We start from the raw sequence: 18,526 nt of genomic DNA, 5'->3' as shown, positions 1-18,526 counted from the left end.
AAGAGTCACTGGTATTCGATACAGGGACGACATTTTGCAGTCGCTAGTGATACCGTTTTCACGCAGGGTTGGACGCAACTTTGAGTTCCAGCATGATAATGCACGCCCTCACATAGCCCGTGTTTCGGTGGACTGCTTAAGAAATGCCAATATCCAAACTTTACCCTGGCCAGCAAAAAGTCCAGACCTGAATCCAATAGAACATTTGTGGGATGTTTTGGGTCGTCGTGTTCGTGAACGTCCCATTGCACCCCAAAAGGTGGATCAACTGTTCTTGGCTCTCCGAGACGAGTGGCACAACATTCCAAGAGCTACCATCCGTACTCTCATTCAAAGTATGCCCCGACGTTGTGCTGAAGTTACGCGGGTGTATGGGGGGACAGAACCGTTATTAATATTCAATAAAACAACTTAAAGTTCAGGTTTTCTTGTGTCATTTCTAACTGTATAGTGAATTCAAATTATATAACATAAACATCCGATCCCTTATTTCTTTCCATCAGTATATGTTTACTTCAAACTGACCTTCATGTAAAGAAGAAGATGTCATCTTCTAAATTCTTCAAAACAAACGACGCAATAGCATGTCAACTTTTACTTCGCTTGTGACAGCTCATATATGTTTTAAAACTTCGTAAGTATCAGATATTATCATATTTCAAGTGAAGTTATATAATGGGCGTACATGGGGGGGGGGGGGGGGTCCGATGGGTTCGACCGAACCCCCCCGAAATCGCTTTTTTTATAATTTAATATATCTGACATTGATATCTGACATTATTATATTTACTCAACATAGAAATATATGCCCAATATCTCTGAAATCTATTTTGGAACCCCCCTTTTTAAAATCCTATGTATTGGAACCCCCCTTTTCAAATTCCTATGTACGCCCATCTATATGTATCTGATATACTAGTAAATGATAGTGAAAATAAAATAAAATAAAATAAAATAATAAATAAAACAAGATAAATAAATAAGCAAATAAATAAATACATAAATAAATAAATAAACAATTTGTGGATAGACATGTAACATTGATTAGTAGTTGTACGACTGTCTTTTGTTAACGAAACGATAAGGGGAAAATAGAGCTGTGATAACGGTCTATGTGAGTTAGGGGTTTTGTTGTCTTTTTTAGGGGGAAGGGGAGGCATATTTTATTAAATTTTAAATACCGATACATGTGGAGAATTAAACATCACTGGAAATCCGCGTGAATATTTAACTATAATTCTAATTGTTAAAAGTAGCAAACACATTCCACTAAAGTTAATTTTATTGTATGAATCTTTTAATTTTGCGTTGTTAAAATATCCTTGACAGGCGGCTCCAGAGACTTCGTCTAAGTTAATGTTTCACTGCTTTTGGTCTTAAACCATTCCGATGTAAACTTTAACATCCTATACGAAATATGTACGTTAGTCGCTCAAGATTCACAGCTTCTACGAAGCTAGTCACGACGCTCATGACAACTGTCGATCATGCCCCCCCCCCCCCCCAATTTGTATATAGCTTCGATACCGTCCAATTCTGCAAAGGACGGTACTCTTCGCGCACATGCGCAATGAGAATGTGAAAGAGGTCTATTCAGCCTGCACCCCTCAACACCTATGCCCAAATGAAACATCAGTATACCAGATACATTCTAGAAACATTAAAATGAACCCAAACCCCAACAGTTCCATCATCTAAACTTTTTTCTTTCTTTCTTTTTTTAAATCCCACTGCCCCCTTTCCTTTTACGCCTTTTGATTTCATCTTATTTCTTCCCGATCAGGCAACTCCTCCTATCTTTCAACTTCTTTCGCTGTCCACCTCCACATCTCCCAGTCCTTGTCTCTCCAACCGCGACAGATGCTTATCTAGTGGCTATCCGTGCCACACACTTGTCATTCCCCAACAGGACTCGAGAATTATAGAGTCTGAGACACTAATGCCATGACAATGCCATACAAATTGTATGAATGTGACCTCATTAGAGATTGAGTTTTATAAGCACGGGCCCAGCGTTTAGTTGTAGACTTAGTCTGACCACCCGCAATGGAATCGTAGGCTGGCGCAGTCAGAACCCGACCACATCGGAGCGATCAGTAGTTCGGCTACTTCTGGCATTGTTAAGAGGCACTTGTAACCACCTACTATGCTCCCCTAGTGCCGACGGTCGTTAAGTTGTGCCGTGAGTCAGACCAGCTTTATTGGCGACAGAGCACGAGGAAGTCAGGTGGGTGCAGGGAAGTCCATCATCTAAACTTGGGCAACATTTACAGTTAACATTTTCCCACACAATCAATTATGGATTTGTTACAATCGATCATCACATCGGTAAACCAAACTGATCAATTTTCGATTATAATAGATCATTAGAACACCACTATAAAAGATGTCCATCATTCGAAAGGTATGGTTTATCTTTCATCTTTAAACCAAATGTGGTAATAAAGTTTAAACACCTCAAATAGCCATGAGAACTTGAGAAGAACAAACACATTTTTTGTCAGTTACCCAATTTCAACTGAAATGACAAGAACGCTTTATTTTTTAAAATTACAAAAATATTTTTTCAAACGACCCCGACGAGATTCGAACTCGCAATCTTCTGATTCGAAGTCAGACGCCTTATCCATTAGGCCACGAGGCCAGACAGAAATATCTCATCAATTTAGCCAACTCGGTGGATTAATCTCATCTTAAACGTGCTTAATATATATATACTCTTAAAAAAAAGTAGGGGAACTATTTTAAGAATTTACAATTGCCCAAATTATACGCTATATTAGCTGTGGGGAATGGTTATATGATAATAGTGAATTAATTGGGCAAACATTACAACCAGTAGTTCAGTATTACAGTAGGTTTTATCATTTATGACCACCAAAGATCTTGAAGGACGATTGGGGTCAGAAGTGAAATTTAAAAGTTGACGTTTTTTATCAGTAAATCGCAAATTCAAACAATAAAAATTACTAAAAAGAAAACAATAACAACTGCATGATCAACAGAATGAAAACGATTGACAGAAATAATGTTACACAGTGATTAATCGACCTTCCTGGAAATTGTCAAAATCGAGAATGACGCCCCACGCACGTGTACAGGGCAACTGCGTGATGCACGTGCAAACTATGGAATGTGTTTCGGTGTGTTGATAAACAGACCTGAACGTTCTTTACTAGGATGTCTGTGGTCAAAACGTATGTTCGGTCTAATAGTTGATATTAACATTAATATTTCAGGTTCCTCTACTTTTTTGAAGAGTATATATAATGTTCTAATGCATAAGCATACGTGACAGGGAAGTGTTGGAGCAAATCCTCAAATTCGGGCAAAATGAGCTGTATGGACTGAAACACTTTCAAGTAGTAGTAAACACTGGGGTGTGGTGTGTGTGTGTGTGTGTGGGGGGGGGGGGGCTGACAGACTGAGGGCGTAAAAGGGGGTTCGGGGTGTGCTCCCCCGTAAACTAGATATGCTGAAATGTAATTATCTGCATTCTACAAGTAAAATTAATTTCTACCTTAAGATTTACTACCAATAATATTTTTGCCTGCACAATATTAGTTGTAGTTCATGTAAACATGTTTAGTGATCCCTTTGCATCCTTATATAGCTGTTTGGCAGTAATGCCAATTGAAATTGAATAAATGTTATATCCAAATTCGAGCATTTTCGTTTAATTCAACCTGCACCCCCCCCCCCCCCCCCCCCCCGAACACCTATGTTCAAATGAAACATCAATATACCAGATACATATTAGAAACATTAAAATGAACCCCAACCCCAACAGTTCCATCATCTAAACCTTTTTCTTTTTTTAAATCGCACTGCGCCCTTTCCTTTTACGTCTTTGAATTACATCTAATTTCTTCCCGATCTGACAACTCCTCCCATCTTTCAACTTCCTTTGCTGTCCACCTCCACATCTCCCAGTCCTTGTCTCTCCGACCGCGACAGGTGCTTGTCTTTAGTGGCTATCCGTGCCACACACTTGTCATTCCCCAACAGACCTGGGCCCCGTTCCACGAAGCAATCTTTGCCCTAAGATCAACTTCAATGCATTGGGTAGCTATGCGCCTAAGGTAATATTAGGGCTAAGATCGCTTCGTGGAACGGGCCCCAGGTGCTTATAAAACCTTGTAGAGTCTAGACTCGAGAGCTGATTCTGAGATACTAACGACATGACAACACCACACAAATTGTATGCGTGTGACGTCATTAGAGTCTAGACTCGAAAGCTGATTCTGAGATACTAACGACATGACAACACCACACAAATTGTATGCGTGTGACGTCATTAGAGATTGAGTTTGGACTCTAAAAGTTTAATAAGCACGGACCCAGCTTTTTAACTGTCGACTTAGTCTGACCACTTCGAAGCGGTCAGTAGTTACTAATGCTATGACAAGGCCATACAAATTGTATGCATGTGACGTCATTAGAGATTGAGTCTGGACTCTAAAAGTTTAATAAGCACGGACCCAGCTTTTTAACTGTCGACTTAGTCTGACCACTTCGAAGCGGTCAGTAGTTACTAATGCCATGACAAGGCCATACAAATTGTATGCGTGTGACGTCATTAGAGATTGAGTCTGGACTCTAAAAGTTTAATAAGCACGGACCCAGCTTTTAACTGTGGACTTAGTTTGACCACTTCGGAGCGGTCAGTAGTTACTTCTGGCATTGTTAAAAGGGAGAGACTAGATCGTAGACACGGAGAGTCATCAACTATTGAGCGTCTACTGAATATTCATGAGCAAACGGTTGATCGACATCGAGATTTTATCTTAAAGGGATTGTTAAAGGGACAAAGGCACTTGTAACCACCCAATATGCTCCCCTACTACCGACGGCCGTTATGTAGTGCCGTGGGTCAGACCAGCTTTATTAGCGGCAGAGGGCGAGGAAGCTAGGTGGGTGCAGGGAAGTCCATCATCTAAACTTGGAGAACATTTACAGTTAACATTTTCCCACACAATCAATTATGAATTTTTTACAATCGATCATCATATCAGTAAACCAAACTGATAAATGTTCAGTTATAATGATCATTGGAACACCACTATAAGAGACGTCCATTATTTGAAAGATCTTTAGATCAAATGTCTGCCCCGGAACCACCCACTGGCGATGTCAGAGGCTGGACCCGTGGTAGGCGTGCTTGAACCTTTATTGGATATGGGCACGTAAATAGAGTTCCCATTCCATTAGATCAAATGTAATATTAATTTTAAACACCATAAATAGCCATAGGTCAATATGACTGTGAGTTGAGAAGAACAAAAAAGTAATTTCCCAGTTACATAATCCCGACTGAAATTACAAGAATGTTTTATTTTTTTTTAAATCACAAAAATATTGTTTTTAAACGACCTCGACGAGACTCGAACTCGCAATCTTCTGATTCGAAGTCAGACGCCTTATCCATTAGGCCACGAGGCCACATAGAAATAATCGATCGATTAATCTCATCTTAAACGTTCTTAATATATATAATGTTCTAATGCATAAGCATACGTGACAGGGAAGTTCCCACCATTCTGCCCACAACAGGCACGACGAATGCAAGTATACACTGGGGGTGGGGGGTGGTGGGGGGTCTGACAGATCGAGGGCGCAAAGGGGGTGGGTGGGTTTTTCAGGGGCATGCTCCCCCGTAAACTAGATATCCTGAAATGCAACTATGTGCATTCTACAAGTAAAATTCATTTCTACCTTAAGATTTACTACCAGTAATATTTTTGCCTGCACAGTATTAGTTGTAGTCAATGTAAACATGTTGATTTGTTTGCATCCCTGTATAGCTGTTTGGCAGTAATGCCAATTGATATTGAATAAATGTTAGCCTATATCCAGATTCGAGCATTTTCGTTCAACAGACCTCTTTCACATTCACCTACGCATGTGCCTGTTGCGGGGTAACTCGAGAACGCAAACCGCGAACTCACGCGAGATCTCGCAAAAATAGACCTGTGGACAAGTTGGGGGGCATAGACAATGGGAGGCCACGCAATAGGAATGTGAATATCTCCATGGTTAATTATTTTATCAGTAAGGAACCAGACAATTCGATATCCAACAAGACTTACTGGAGACCTTTGTGAATTATTGCTTATCACGAAATAAAAAATATTTGGTTGTTAACGCCCGACAAACCATCGGTTCGGATTCACACGCAATAAATATCGTATATGGGCTGAAATAATATTAATGTTTGCACATGTGTTTGTATGCAGATATTTATTGTATTTAACATGATTTAAATATTTATAAAGCATTATACAGTTAAATACATTCAGGATTCTTGTCGGGATTTCTTTTCACCAAGTTATTTTTTTTTTAAATCGATATTTATCGGGGGGATCGGACGATCCTCCCAAGCAGGATTGAGAGAGCCGCTCAAATGAAGAAAAAAAAAAATCAGATTTTACATATAAAAGTCTTTGTCCCAAAAATTTATGACCAGGATAACATAGCAAGAACGTTTGCCTGAGGTTTCATTTGCTGAAGGTTCGATCCTCCTCAGTGGGCCCGTTTGATTATTTCCGTCCCAAACAATGATCCATCAAAGGACGCCATGTATGCTATCTTGTTTGTTGGATGTAAGAAGTATGTCATGTATCATTTATTATAAATACACTGGTACGACTGACAACAAACGGTTTCTTGTCGTGGCTCTGTGACCAGGCCATTTTACATGCATACCACAACTTAATGCAACTTGTTAACGTATATTTCGCAACAAAAGTTCGTGTATTATTCTCGAGTGTAACCGGCGTCATCTCATTGTTTGGCAAGGGATTCTATATATATATATATATATATGGGATATATATATATATATATATATATATATATATGGGACCCCCCCCCCCCCCCCCACCCCCCCCCCCCACCCCCGTATACGGCTCTGCGCCTTCGGCGCTCGCGTTTGATGTGTTCCGTTTACACCAAATTAGGATCGTATCGGGTTACATGGGTCTACCACTCTGGAAAAGTTGCTGAACTTTATGTTATGTATAATCATGTACGTTATAAAAACGTGTGATACTTGCATACCATATCGATATATATAAGACTTCTCCCTATGCTCGTAAATGTGTATCAAAGTACTGATGGTATCGCTAACGATCTCGACCAATGTTCTCAGGTACAAAATATAAAATAGTAACCAAACACTATTGTACATACAGATATATGTTTACTTAAACTGACCTTCATGTAAAGAAGAAGATGTTATCTTCTAAATTCTTCAAAACAAACGACGCAATAGCATGTCAACTTTTAGTTCGCTTGTGACGGCTCATATATGTTTTAAAACTTCGTAAGTATCAGATATTATTATATTTCAAGTGAAGTTATATCATGAGCGTACATAGGGGGTTCGATGGGTTCGACCGACCCCCCTACCCCCCACCCCTGAAATCGCTTTTTTTTATAATTTAATATATCTGACATTGATATCTGACATTATTATATTTACTCAACATAGAAATATATGCCCAATATCTCTGCAATCTATTTTGGAACCCCCTTTTCAAAATCCTATGTATTGGAACCCCCCTTTTCAAATTCCTATGTACGCCCATGTATATGTATCTGATATACTAGTAAATGATAGTAAAAATAAAATAAAATAAAATAAAATAATAAATAAAACAAGATAAATAAATAAGTAAATAAATAAATAGATAAATAAATAAATAATTTGTGGATAGACATGTAACACTGATTAGTAGTTGTACGACTGTCTTTTGTTAACGAAACGATAAGGGGAAAATAGAGCTGTGATAACGGTCTATGTGAGTTAGGGGTTTTGTTGTCTTTTTTAGGGGGAAGGGGAGGCATATTTTATTAAATTTTAAATACCGATACATGTGGAGAATTAAACATCACTGGAAATCCGCGTGAATATTTAACTATAATTCTAATTGTTAAAAGTAGCAAACACATTCCACTAAAGTTAATTTTATTGTATGAATCTTTTAATTTTGCGTTGTTAAAATATCCTTGACAGGCGGCTCCAGAGACTTCGTCTAAGTTAATGTTTCACTGCTTTTGGTCTTAAACCATTCCGATGTAAACTTTAACATCCTATACGAAATATGTACGTTAGTCGCTCAAGATTCACAGCTTCTACGAAGCTAGTCACGACGCTCATGACAACTGTCGATCATGCCCCCCCCCCCCCCCCCCAATTTGTATATAGCTTCGATACCGTCCAATTCTGCAAAGGACGGTACTCTTCGCGCACATGCGCAATGAGAATGTGAAAGAGGTCTATTCAGCCTGCACCCCTCAACACCTATGCCCAAATGAAACATCAGTATACCAGATACATTCTAAAAACATTAAAATGAACCCAAACCCCAACAGTTCCATCATCTAAACTTTTTTCTTTCTTTCTTTTTTTAAATCCCACTGCCCCCTTTCCTTTTACGCCTTTTGATTCCATCTCATTTCTTCGCGATCAGGCAACTCCTCCTATCTTTCAACTTCTTTCACTGTTACCTCCACATCCCAGTCCTTGTCTCTCCAACCGCGACAGATGCTTATCTAGTGGCTATCCGTGCTACACACTTGTCATTCCCCAACAGGACTCGAGAATTATAGAGTCTGAGACACTAATGCCATACAAATTGTATGAATGTGACCTCATTAGAGATTGAGTCTGGACTCTAAAAAAGTTTTATAAGCACGGGCCCAGCGTTTAGCTGTAGACTTAGTCTGACCACCCGCAATGGAATCGTAGGCTGGCGAAGTCAGAACCCGACCACTTCGGAGCGATCAGTAGTTCGGCTACTTCTGGCATTGTTAAGAGTCACTTGTAACCACCTACTATGCTCCCCTAGTCGTTATGTTGTGCCGTGAGTAAGACCAGCTTTATTAGGGGCAGAAAACGAAGAAGCCAGGTGGGTGCAGGGAAGTCCATCATATAAACTTGGGCAACATTTACAGTTAACATTTTCCCACACAATCAATTATGGATTTGTTACAATCGATCATCACATCGGTAAACCAAACTGATCAATTTTCGATTATAATCGATCATTAGAACACCACTATAAAAGATGTCCATCATTCGAAAGGTATGGTTTATCTTTCATCTTTAAACCAAATGTGGTAATAAAGTTTAAACACCACAAATAGCCATGAGAACTTGAGAAGAACAAACATTTTTTTTGTCAGTTACCTAATTTCAACTGAAATGACAAGAACGCTTTACTTTTTAAAATTACAAAAACATTAATTTTAAACGACCCCGACGAGATTCGAACTCGCAATCTTCTGATTCGAAGTCAGACGCCTTATCCATTAGGCCACGAGGCCGTACAGAAATATTTCATCAATTTAGCCGCCTCGATCGATTAATCTCATCTTCAGAGATGTACTTCCTATTCTCGTACAATCTCGTTTTGAACGAGATATGTGTTTGTTTTCATTTTACAGGAACCTTGTCTTTTCTATTTATGTATCCATTATCAAGCAAAACAATTGACAAGACATAAACTTTACAGGAAATGCTATATAAATAGGTGAGGTGCAGTTCAGAGTGGTATTTGCTAACAGAAATGCAGTTTAAATACTAACAAATAAAACCTTTGCGGCTAAATTGGTGTTAGCAGCGTCAAGGTAAGTCAAACCTCCAACTCCCGAGTCGCCGATTTATTCCTGGCTCCCGATTTTCGAATCCCAGCTGATCAACACGGGTCACAAGAATATAGAGAAACAAATGTCAAAAGGTGATATCGGCCTGGTGCTGCTAGCTTCAAAGAACAGCAGACATTTACCACTTAACTTCATATAATGATTTAATGCACATCAGCCTCAGGAAATAAGATAAGATCATAAACATGATAAATAGAAGATTCGTCATGAGTATTTTTTAATATGAAAAATATCAACTGAGTCTGTGTTAATAGGTATTTGTGGAGCTGAGACAAATACCGATTAAGTAGACACGAGTAGCTAATTCTATTTATTCTCTAACACTTCTAAAATAACATTTTAATTCATTTTTTAGTAAATCACAGTACCAAAGTCGCCGCCATCACTCAGTAATATGCAGACGCGTGTGCGGGGGGTGGGGGGGGGGGGGGGGTGGGTGTTGGGGGTCGAAATCCCCCCTGCTCATGGCAATTTTTTTTTTAATATCCCTATTTTTAATGTAATTTCTTTCCCAAAAAATGTGGTCAGAAAGCAGCTCGGCTAGCCAGCAGAAAAAACCTCAGAATAGCCCTAGAAGTGGTCAATTTTTCAAAATTTTCGGGGGGAGGGCCCCCCAGACCCCCTGCCACAGGCTTCGCGGCTGCAGCGCTCGCAGTGTCGGTCTTCGTCAGACACCTTGACCCCCCCCCTGCAAAATTTCCTGCGCATGCCCCTGATATGACATCATCACGATTAGCACAAATTAGTTTGACGTCACGCATGTTAACTAAATCTTTGAAAACGTTGCGCTCAGCAATCTTGGCTTGTAAACAAATGACTCATTCACAGCAACACATTACCTAGTGACCTTGCAAATTTGCATACCACTATTAACCGGGTTAATACACTAAATGATCACATGGGTTTATGACATGGATATTATGGGTAAGTTATTGGATAAATATTTTTAAGACAGTTCAGAGAACTTTCTCTTTTTATTATGCAGTCCTATTCAGGGTAACCTATTTCGTTTTTATGTAACCAGTCATGACCATGTAAATGATGTCATTAAAGCCGCACACCCTTGTTCCATCCAGCGAAAATAAATTATAATTTGGTTAATCTACAAACCTGTAACACACTTAGATCACGTTTTTATCAAATGGAGTGAAAAAGCAGGTTTTATATCGATAAATACCATGGGAATCCCCATGTCCCAATTGCTTGAAATAATTTTGAAAGTTTGTATTCTGATGTCACCAGTAGATGTCGCTCGAAGCACAACAATGCCTACGTCATGACAAATTTCACAGACTTGGGGTGCGTTCCTTTCACCTCTCCTGGACATGTTCCAACTGTTCTGTCCTGGTTGTATCCCCTCTCCAGATATCGTAAGACTTAGCAAAATTATTGGTTTTAAGGGTTTGTAACGTTTTGTATTGAGACACTTACTTGTCGAACTTTATTGTTACTGAAAATGTTCACGAACTGTGAAGAAAAATCTCACAAATGAACAACAACAAATCAGATATTGATTGCGCGAACTGTGCACGAGAAAACAAACCGAACCAAAATGATAACGGTCATGTGATATACCAACGTCTGTGACATTGAAATGGAAATATCCCCTCTAAAAATAGATTGGACCTCGCTTGCTTAACGTTTTTTTCTCGACAGAATGTCTTGTGAAAAAATACAAAAAATGCATTTCGTGGTTTTACAAACATCAGGATTAGCAAAAAACACTTCAGGTGAATGGAAATGTGTATTCTAAATAATAAAATGTAAGTAAAGTGCAATTTTATTTGTGAAAAATGGGGTTTAATAGCAAAAAACAACGCCGTAATGGTTAACAAATAAACGTAACTAGGGTGTGTCCCTTTAATTCAATGTGCAAGTGAAAAATGGGTTACCCAAAACTATATTTATGCGAGTGACGCGTGAATAAATTTATCACTCTCGCAATTTTGTTATGACATCTAAGATGATGGAGTGGGATATATCCCTGTGGTAAGGCACTCACCTGGTGCGTGGTTGGTCTAGGATCGATCCCTAATTGATCAGTGGGCCAACTTGGGCTATTTCTCATTCCATCCAGTGCTTCACAACTGGTGTAACAAAGGCTGTCGTTTATGGGTAGTTCATCGAGATAGATGCTTAAAGATCCCTTGCTGCTAATCGAAAAAAGTAGTCCATTGTGTGGCGACATGAGGTTTCTTTCTCATCAGTGTGGTCCTTAACAGAGCTTCTAAAAAATTTATAAAATCCACTAGCCATAGGATCAGTGATTTAAAACATTTACTAGCCAAGATTAAAAATTCACTAGCCCTACTTTTCTTTAAGTTAATACAATTTGACTAAATAATAGTAATAATCAGATATGTCACCTAAAGAGGAAGATAAAGCTTAAAGACACTAAGATCGATGGGTTGGGGTGGGGGCAGGATATTCATATTTACAGAATAGACCTAACTGCAGCATTTGACCAAAAACATTCACTAGCCGTCGGGCATGGCAATAGTAGTTATTTACTAGCCCAACATTGAATATCACTAGCCATGGGAGTGGGGCTACCATAATCTAGAAGCCCTGATATGGTTATCTCCTAAGCATTACATTGGATTTACTGGTTGGGTGTTGGAAAGTAACAAATCATCAGACTCAGTGGTATATTGAAGACTCTGGTATGTGCTATTCCAGGGCTGAAACATAAGAATTTGTTACCAACGTCAATTTTGAAATGATTTTGCCATCGGTAAACTGTTCACCGATGGCCATTCAGAGCCTGACTACAGCATTTTTAAATTGGTAATTGTTGCAACAAATATAAACAATGAAAAATAATCTCTTCAACCGACGGCAATCGTTTTTATCCGTCGGCAAAAAACTGCCATTGGTATATAGTCCTTGACCAAAACTACGGAAATTACTGTCGGTGCCGTTGTTAACTTCGAGCCCTGCTGTTCTGTTTAGAACTGCAAATAACCATATAAAATACCTTTTCTTACTATTAATATTTTTAAAACTATTATTAGAAATATTATTAATTAGTACAATAATATTACCATTATTGTTGTAGTTATTATTGATAGATAGAGGATAATAAACGAGTTACCAGTTATTATCAAATGTATGTCTCGAATGAAAATTATTTCATGAGGGATATACATTTGATAATAATAACTGGTACCGAGTTTGTTATTCTATTTATTACCTCAGCTATTTTTTCTCTAAAAGCCTTTATTTTTGACACACAAGCACAAAGGCCAACCTGTATAGAAACGATGTAAACCACTTTATGCACTGTTCTGAGAATTGCTATAACTTTGTAATTTAATCACGTTCTTAGATAATTTTCAAAAACAAAAGGTTTTTTTTTATTCTGCTACAAAATCTATAATGAATTGCATTAAAATTACATTTTGTTGTAAATTTAACACCAAAAACAGAGAGCTGTAAATGCAAACTCTTTAAACTACATGACGTCATTTTGTGTGCTTGCCAAATCGTGATGACGTCATATTTAGTACCGACATGGTCGTTGGTTTGTAAGCGTCAAATTATCGAATAGTATTGTTTGTTAGACCAATGCAGAATAGTTCTCACTGAGAAAATATGGAAGATATTTTCCCTGTTATGAGTGACCGCTTGTGTAATAGAGATTATTATATGAGTGTGTGTGTTGTACTGATTTTATGAAACGAGTGTCAAGATTTTGGTATTGCCCGAGCGAGAGCAAGTGTAATACATGAATCCTGACACAAGTTTCGTAAAATCAGTACGACTCACACGCGAGTGTAATAATTTCTTTATTATCCATATTAATAGTGTTGTTTTCTTTATAAATAACAAGACCCAACTCAAAATGTTTCAGCCACAAGTAGGAGAAGACGAAATGATGTCATATTTCAAATGCACAGTCTGAGCTAGGACTGGAGAAGCAACGTCATGTTATGACGTCGCTTTTCAAAATTACGTCATTACACTTGTTATTACACGTGTGCTTTGTATGACTATTATTAACTGGGTTATGTTGAACCATATGGATAATAATTGTTATTATTATTGTTACTATTATTATTATTATTATTTAATACACACAGTATTCATGGAAACGGAACATGTTGAAGAGGTGGAGCTGGAAGGATCGACAGAGCCTCAGGTTTGTTTTTATTATGTTTTATTATTATGTGTGTTGTGTTTTAAAATTACAACAATGGTGCTTTGAATGACCTTATTATAATAAAGTTTGTTAAAGTTTGTTTTGTTTAACGACACCACTAGAGCACATTGATTTATTAATCATTTTGACATAGTCTTAGAGAGGAAACCTGCTATATTTTTCCATTAGTAGCAAGGGATCTTTTATATGAACCATCCCACTGACAAAATAGCACATACCAGGGCTTTTGATATACCAGTCTTTGTGCACTGGCTGATATTATAATATGCTAGCAACTGAATGATGAGGTGTAATTAAATTGCATTTCAACTGGGGTTGGAAGAACACATTTTGAAAATCTCTAACTCAGAGTTGGGGCCTCGCATCACCCTCGCCCTCACTCCTGACTTCTGATGCCTGTCCATTTTTGACTTGTAAAGGTGGGTCAGGAATTTCTGGCATTCATTGGGATTCTGCAAAAGTTCCATGAAAAAAAAAAAATAACTACACTTTTTCTTCCCTTGGCAGTAGAGCAAAAATCTTAAACAATCATATATGTGGTGCATCTGAACCATCAAGAAACACATAATAAAACAAAAAATGTCAGTGGCTCTCAGAATTCCAAGATGCAGTGTAAAAGATTCCTTTCATTAAATATGGTTGATACTCTGGTACAATGTATTATAACTCACAAATGAGATAACTGTTTTATTAAAATCAGTTTTATTAGGTAGTTATTCATAATTACTTTTTTCTTTTTTTTTTTTAAATTATGTTTTAACAGTGTCACTGATCTTACATATTTATTTATTGGCACATAGTAATGAATTAAAAAGTGTGTTTGATACATTGTTCATGTATTACTTTGATTCAATACATGTTATATTACATTGTATTAATTTGGTTACACATTAAACAGTTACTTAATTTTTTTTTGCATTTGTACTACTTTGTTTTAATCAAAGGCAAATTATTACTTTCTGTAATATATACAAAGACATTAAAAAGTTGATCTTGTATCTGCTTAGAACTGGTTTCCTTGTACATATTTCTTATAACATGGGCTTAGGAAAGTGCCAAAAAGTGGTAGTGGTGGGGAGTGGGGTTGGGAGAGGCACACACACACACACACACACACATAAATCAGGAGTGGGAATTTTCATCGGATCAGCTGTTTTCCTCTCATGAAACATTGCGTTTTCTCGCATTTTAATCATCTTTTCCTCCAAAATGTGTCAGATGGCACAGATTTTAACCTAGAATTTCAAGAATTTCTGGGACCCCTCTAGATTTCCTCTTTTTTACAGTTCACCAATTCCCACCCCTGATAAATACATGTATAAATTTATATAAACCATCGCTGCTGCTACAAAGTGGGGGGGTTGGCATATGCCCCCTTTGCCCTGCCACTTCCTACGCCAGTGCTATAATGGGTGCACACTCTTGACAAATAGCCATGCATACCACTTGTCTGTTTATGCAGTAACTTTTAACATAATGTTCATTTGAAACTATTTTGTGTTTAGGATTCGACTACTTGTTGTGTTAATACTATACTTTTCTTGTTTTAGCGAGAACCTCTCCATTTCCGGTATGATTCCAGCAAAGTTTCTCCCGAAATGGGAGAAGTCATGGAGTCCATCAAATGGGTAATTATATGTTGTTGTTTTTTCATTCACAGAAATAACAACATAAAATTATTTTTTAAAACGTGCAAAAACTACAAATAATTGTGATGTTGATGAAAACAAATTAATATTGATGGTGGAAAAGAAAGTACAAGTGTGTCTATTTTATAAAAGGTTGGCTGGTAACAGATAATATCTTTGTTGTTGCTATACTTTCTATTACACTGGGTATGACATGGTTCAGTGAGTAAGTGCTTGCCTGGAGTGCAGTACGTCAGAGGATAGATCCTTTAGATCATTTTAAGAATTTTGTTTTGTCTTGTCCCAACAAGTTTTCCATAGGCTGTGGTAATTGATTTTTGGTCTGTTTAAAGTGTATATTCTAGTAAAAGGTACCTCAGTGCTATTTATGAGAATTACCAGCCTCGGTGGCGTCGTGGCAGGCCATCGGTCTACAGGCTGGTAGGTACTGGGTTCGGATCCCAGTCGAGGCATGGGATTTTTAATCCAGATACCGACTCCAAACTCTGAGTGAGTGCTCCGCAAGGCTCAGTGGGTAGGTGTAATCCACTTGCACCGACCAGTGATCCATAACTGGTTCAACAAAGGCCATGGTTTGTGCTATCCTGCCTGTGGGAAGCGCAAATAAAAGATCCCTTGCTGCTAATCGGAAGAGTAGCCCATGTAGTGACGACAGCGGGTTTCCTCTCAAAATCTGTGTGGTCCTTAACCATATGTCTGACGCCATATAACCGTAAATAAAATGTGTCGAGTGCGTCATTAAATAAAACACTTCTTTCTTTATGAGAATTAGTTTTTAAATATATCTGCAGTAGCATTGCCTCTCTTTTGTTGTGATCAAGAGCTTAATTCAGATTTAATTTAAGCAACATCATCTTGTCTTTGCAAGTGTTTTTGCATTGCATTGTGAGATTGCAAAGTTGCGAAAGTTTAATAACTTAGCCCCCAGTTGTCAACATGTTGATGAATACATGCAGATACATCCATTGAATTTAGGAATTTTGTTTTAGGATTCCACCAGAATCATAAACATGATTTAATATAGACATTTTGGGATTCCGTCTCATAATATTATGCTTCCAACCCAAAATCTAGGAATCGCGGAAGCACGAAATCATGTTAAGTTCGCAGCCTGAGATAAATACAAATACAGTGTACAATTTTGGAGGGAAAAATTAAAGGTGCTATAAGAGCACTCTATTTTTTTGTTTAACGACACCACTAGAGCACATTGATTTATTAATCATCAGCTATTGGATGTCATACATTTGGTCATTTTTGACATATAGTCTTGGAGAGAAACCCACTACATTTTTCCATTAGTAGCAAGGGATCTATTATGCACCATCTCACAGACAGGATAGCACATACCACGGCCTTTGTTATACCAGTCGTGGTGCACCGGCTAGAGTAAGAAATAGCCCAATGGGCTCACTGACGGGGATTGACCCTAAACCGGCTCAGCATCAGGCGAGCGTTTTACCACTGGGATATAGTGAGCCTGACACCAATCTAGAAAGCTCAACAATATGTCACTGAGAAAACTCCATAAGAAAATGTGTCACTATCAGACATGTTATAAAATATGTTACGGCTTGAATGCTATAAAAGCCAGAGATTCTGACATGATTTCCCCCGAACCCTGAGCTGGCGTATGTCAACACCTGCGCCCATGACAGGCGTGTGCTACAACAGCTTGCTCTGGATGTGCATGTTAATCCCCATGACCTGACCTGACATGATTTTTGTGAGTGTTGGACTCTTGTTCTGACCTTAAAAAAACAAAACATATTGTGCACTGATAAAAAAAACTTTTTGACTTTTAGCTGGCCGAGTCCTTGCTTTTCCACTGGAAAACGTTTCCCATAGTGCTTCCACAGTCATCGGCTGATGTCCGAGCAGCAGATGGAGACGGTAGCAATGAAGAAGTTAGTAAAAAATCATTATCTTACAGGAAAAACTGTATTAGTTACTGAGACCATTTCCCAAAAGGTTACATAATTATATAACAGTGCAATTGAAATGATAAAATATTTTTAAAAATGGTTTCCACTGAAACTATCTTAAAATTAAATTTATATTAAAAATATTTCATATTTAAAATTTATATTTTATGACTGAAAGTTTTGTATTCTGTAAAATATCACTTTTATATTTCATGTTATTTGATCATATTAATTGTTAATTTTTATCTTTTAAAACCTAATGCATTTTAAAAATATTATGCTATTAATGTTTTTAGGAAAATAGTTTTTACAACTGAGAGATAAATTTTTTTAAATGTTACATACATGTATTTTATACTTTTTAAATATACTGATGGAAAGAAATAAAGGATCACACACATAACATCAAAGAATAATGACTGCATCAAAAATCAATTGATATTGTCAGCAGTTGACTGGGAACATATAGGCAGCACATTCATTACTACAGACAATCAGTGCCACATTACAACTTGGTATGAAATACAGACATTACTATGCTAGTAGTGAATTAAATTTGGTCTACAATTCGATGTGTTCCCTTATTTCTTTCCATCAGTATATTAAGCGTTTATATTTTGTGTTCACCTCCCCCTTTCTTTCCTTTGAATTCCATCCCATTTTATCCAGATCTGGGAGCTCCTCCTAACTTTCAACTCCACATCCCAGTCCTAGTCTCTCCAACTGCGACAGGTGCTTGCCTCTTCTAGCTATCTGTTCCACATTACTGCCATTTCCCATATTAGGCAGAAAGTTTCAAAACAAAATAGATTTTTAAAAAAGTGTTGCATGTTTTCAATTTTAGAGTAAGCTGGGCTTGAAGGATCTCTTTATTGCTCCGTCTTTTGATGAACTTGAAGAGGTGGCAAAAAACAAAGCTGGCAATTTGAAAAAACTAAACGACAAGCAGCTGGCTAGTATTTGGAACAAGGGGTCAGTATAGATCTGTTGTAGATCAGGGTGCTTATATTTATTTAAAGACTTGTAGTATAATCTGTATATATTTGAGAAACCCCTCAAAAGTGGACCCTCAGTAAACCAGAATTGCCATAAAACCAAAAATGTTTCATGGTCTTTTTTTA

At 37.7% G+C, this 18,526-nt stretch overlaps 1 protein-coding gene and 3 non-coding genes across 4 annotated transcripts in view; 1 reads left to right on the top strand and 3 right to left on the bottom strand.

Moving 5' to 3' along the window:
• Nucleotides 1–2,571: 2,571 nt before the first annotated feature.
• Trnar-ucg lies at nucleotides 2,572–2,644 on the bottom strand. Its single transcript has one exon. It is a non-coding gene; the product is annotated as a tRNA-Arg (tRNA).
• Nucleotides 2,645–5,369: 2,725 nt separating this feature from the next.
• Trnar-ucg lies at nucleotides 5,370–5,442 on the bottom strand. The gene has a single exon. It is a non-coding gene; the product is annotated as a tRNA-Arg (tRNA).
• Nucleotides 5,443–9,257: 3,815 nt separating this feature from the next.
• Nucleotides 9,258–9,330, bottom strand: Trnar-ucg. The gene has a single exon. It is a non-coding gene; the product is annotated as a tRNA-Arg (tRNA).
• Nucleotides 9,331–9,431: 101 nt separating this feature from the next.
• The window catches only part of LOC121378908, a 176,988-nt gene continuing 167,893 nt past the window's right edge, over nucleotides 9,432–18,526 (top strand). The window contains exons 1-5 of the mRNA XM_041507286.1: nucleotides 9,432–9,536; nucleotides 13,752–13,810; nucleotides 15,382–15,459; nucleotides 17,286–17,387; nucleotides 18,250–18,377. Coding sequence (XP_041363220.1) covers nucleotides 13,757–13,810; nucleotides 15,382–15,459; nucleotides 17,286–17,387; nucleotides 18,250–18,377 — 362 coding nt within the window. The 5' untranslated portion in view covers nucleotides 9,432–9,536; nucleotides 13,752–13,756. The remainder of the gene's footprint in view (nucleotides 9,537–13,751; nucleotides 13,811–15,381; nucleotides 15,460–17,285; nucleotides 17,388–18,249; nucleotides 18,378–18,526) is intronic.

The sequence above is a fragment of the Gigantopelta aegis genome, chromosome 8 (assembly GCF_016097555.1).
Source record: "Gigantopelta aegis isolate Gae_Host chromosome 8, Gae_host_genome, whole genome shotgun sequence".
Classification (NCBI taxonomy): Eukaryota; Metazoa; Mollusca; class Gastropoda; order Neomphalida; family Peltospiridae; genus Gigantopelta; species Gigantopelta aegis.
The sequence above is the reverse complement of the archived record's forward strand: the minus strand, read 5'-3'. Positions and strand labels throughout refer to the sequence as shown.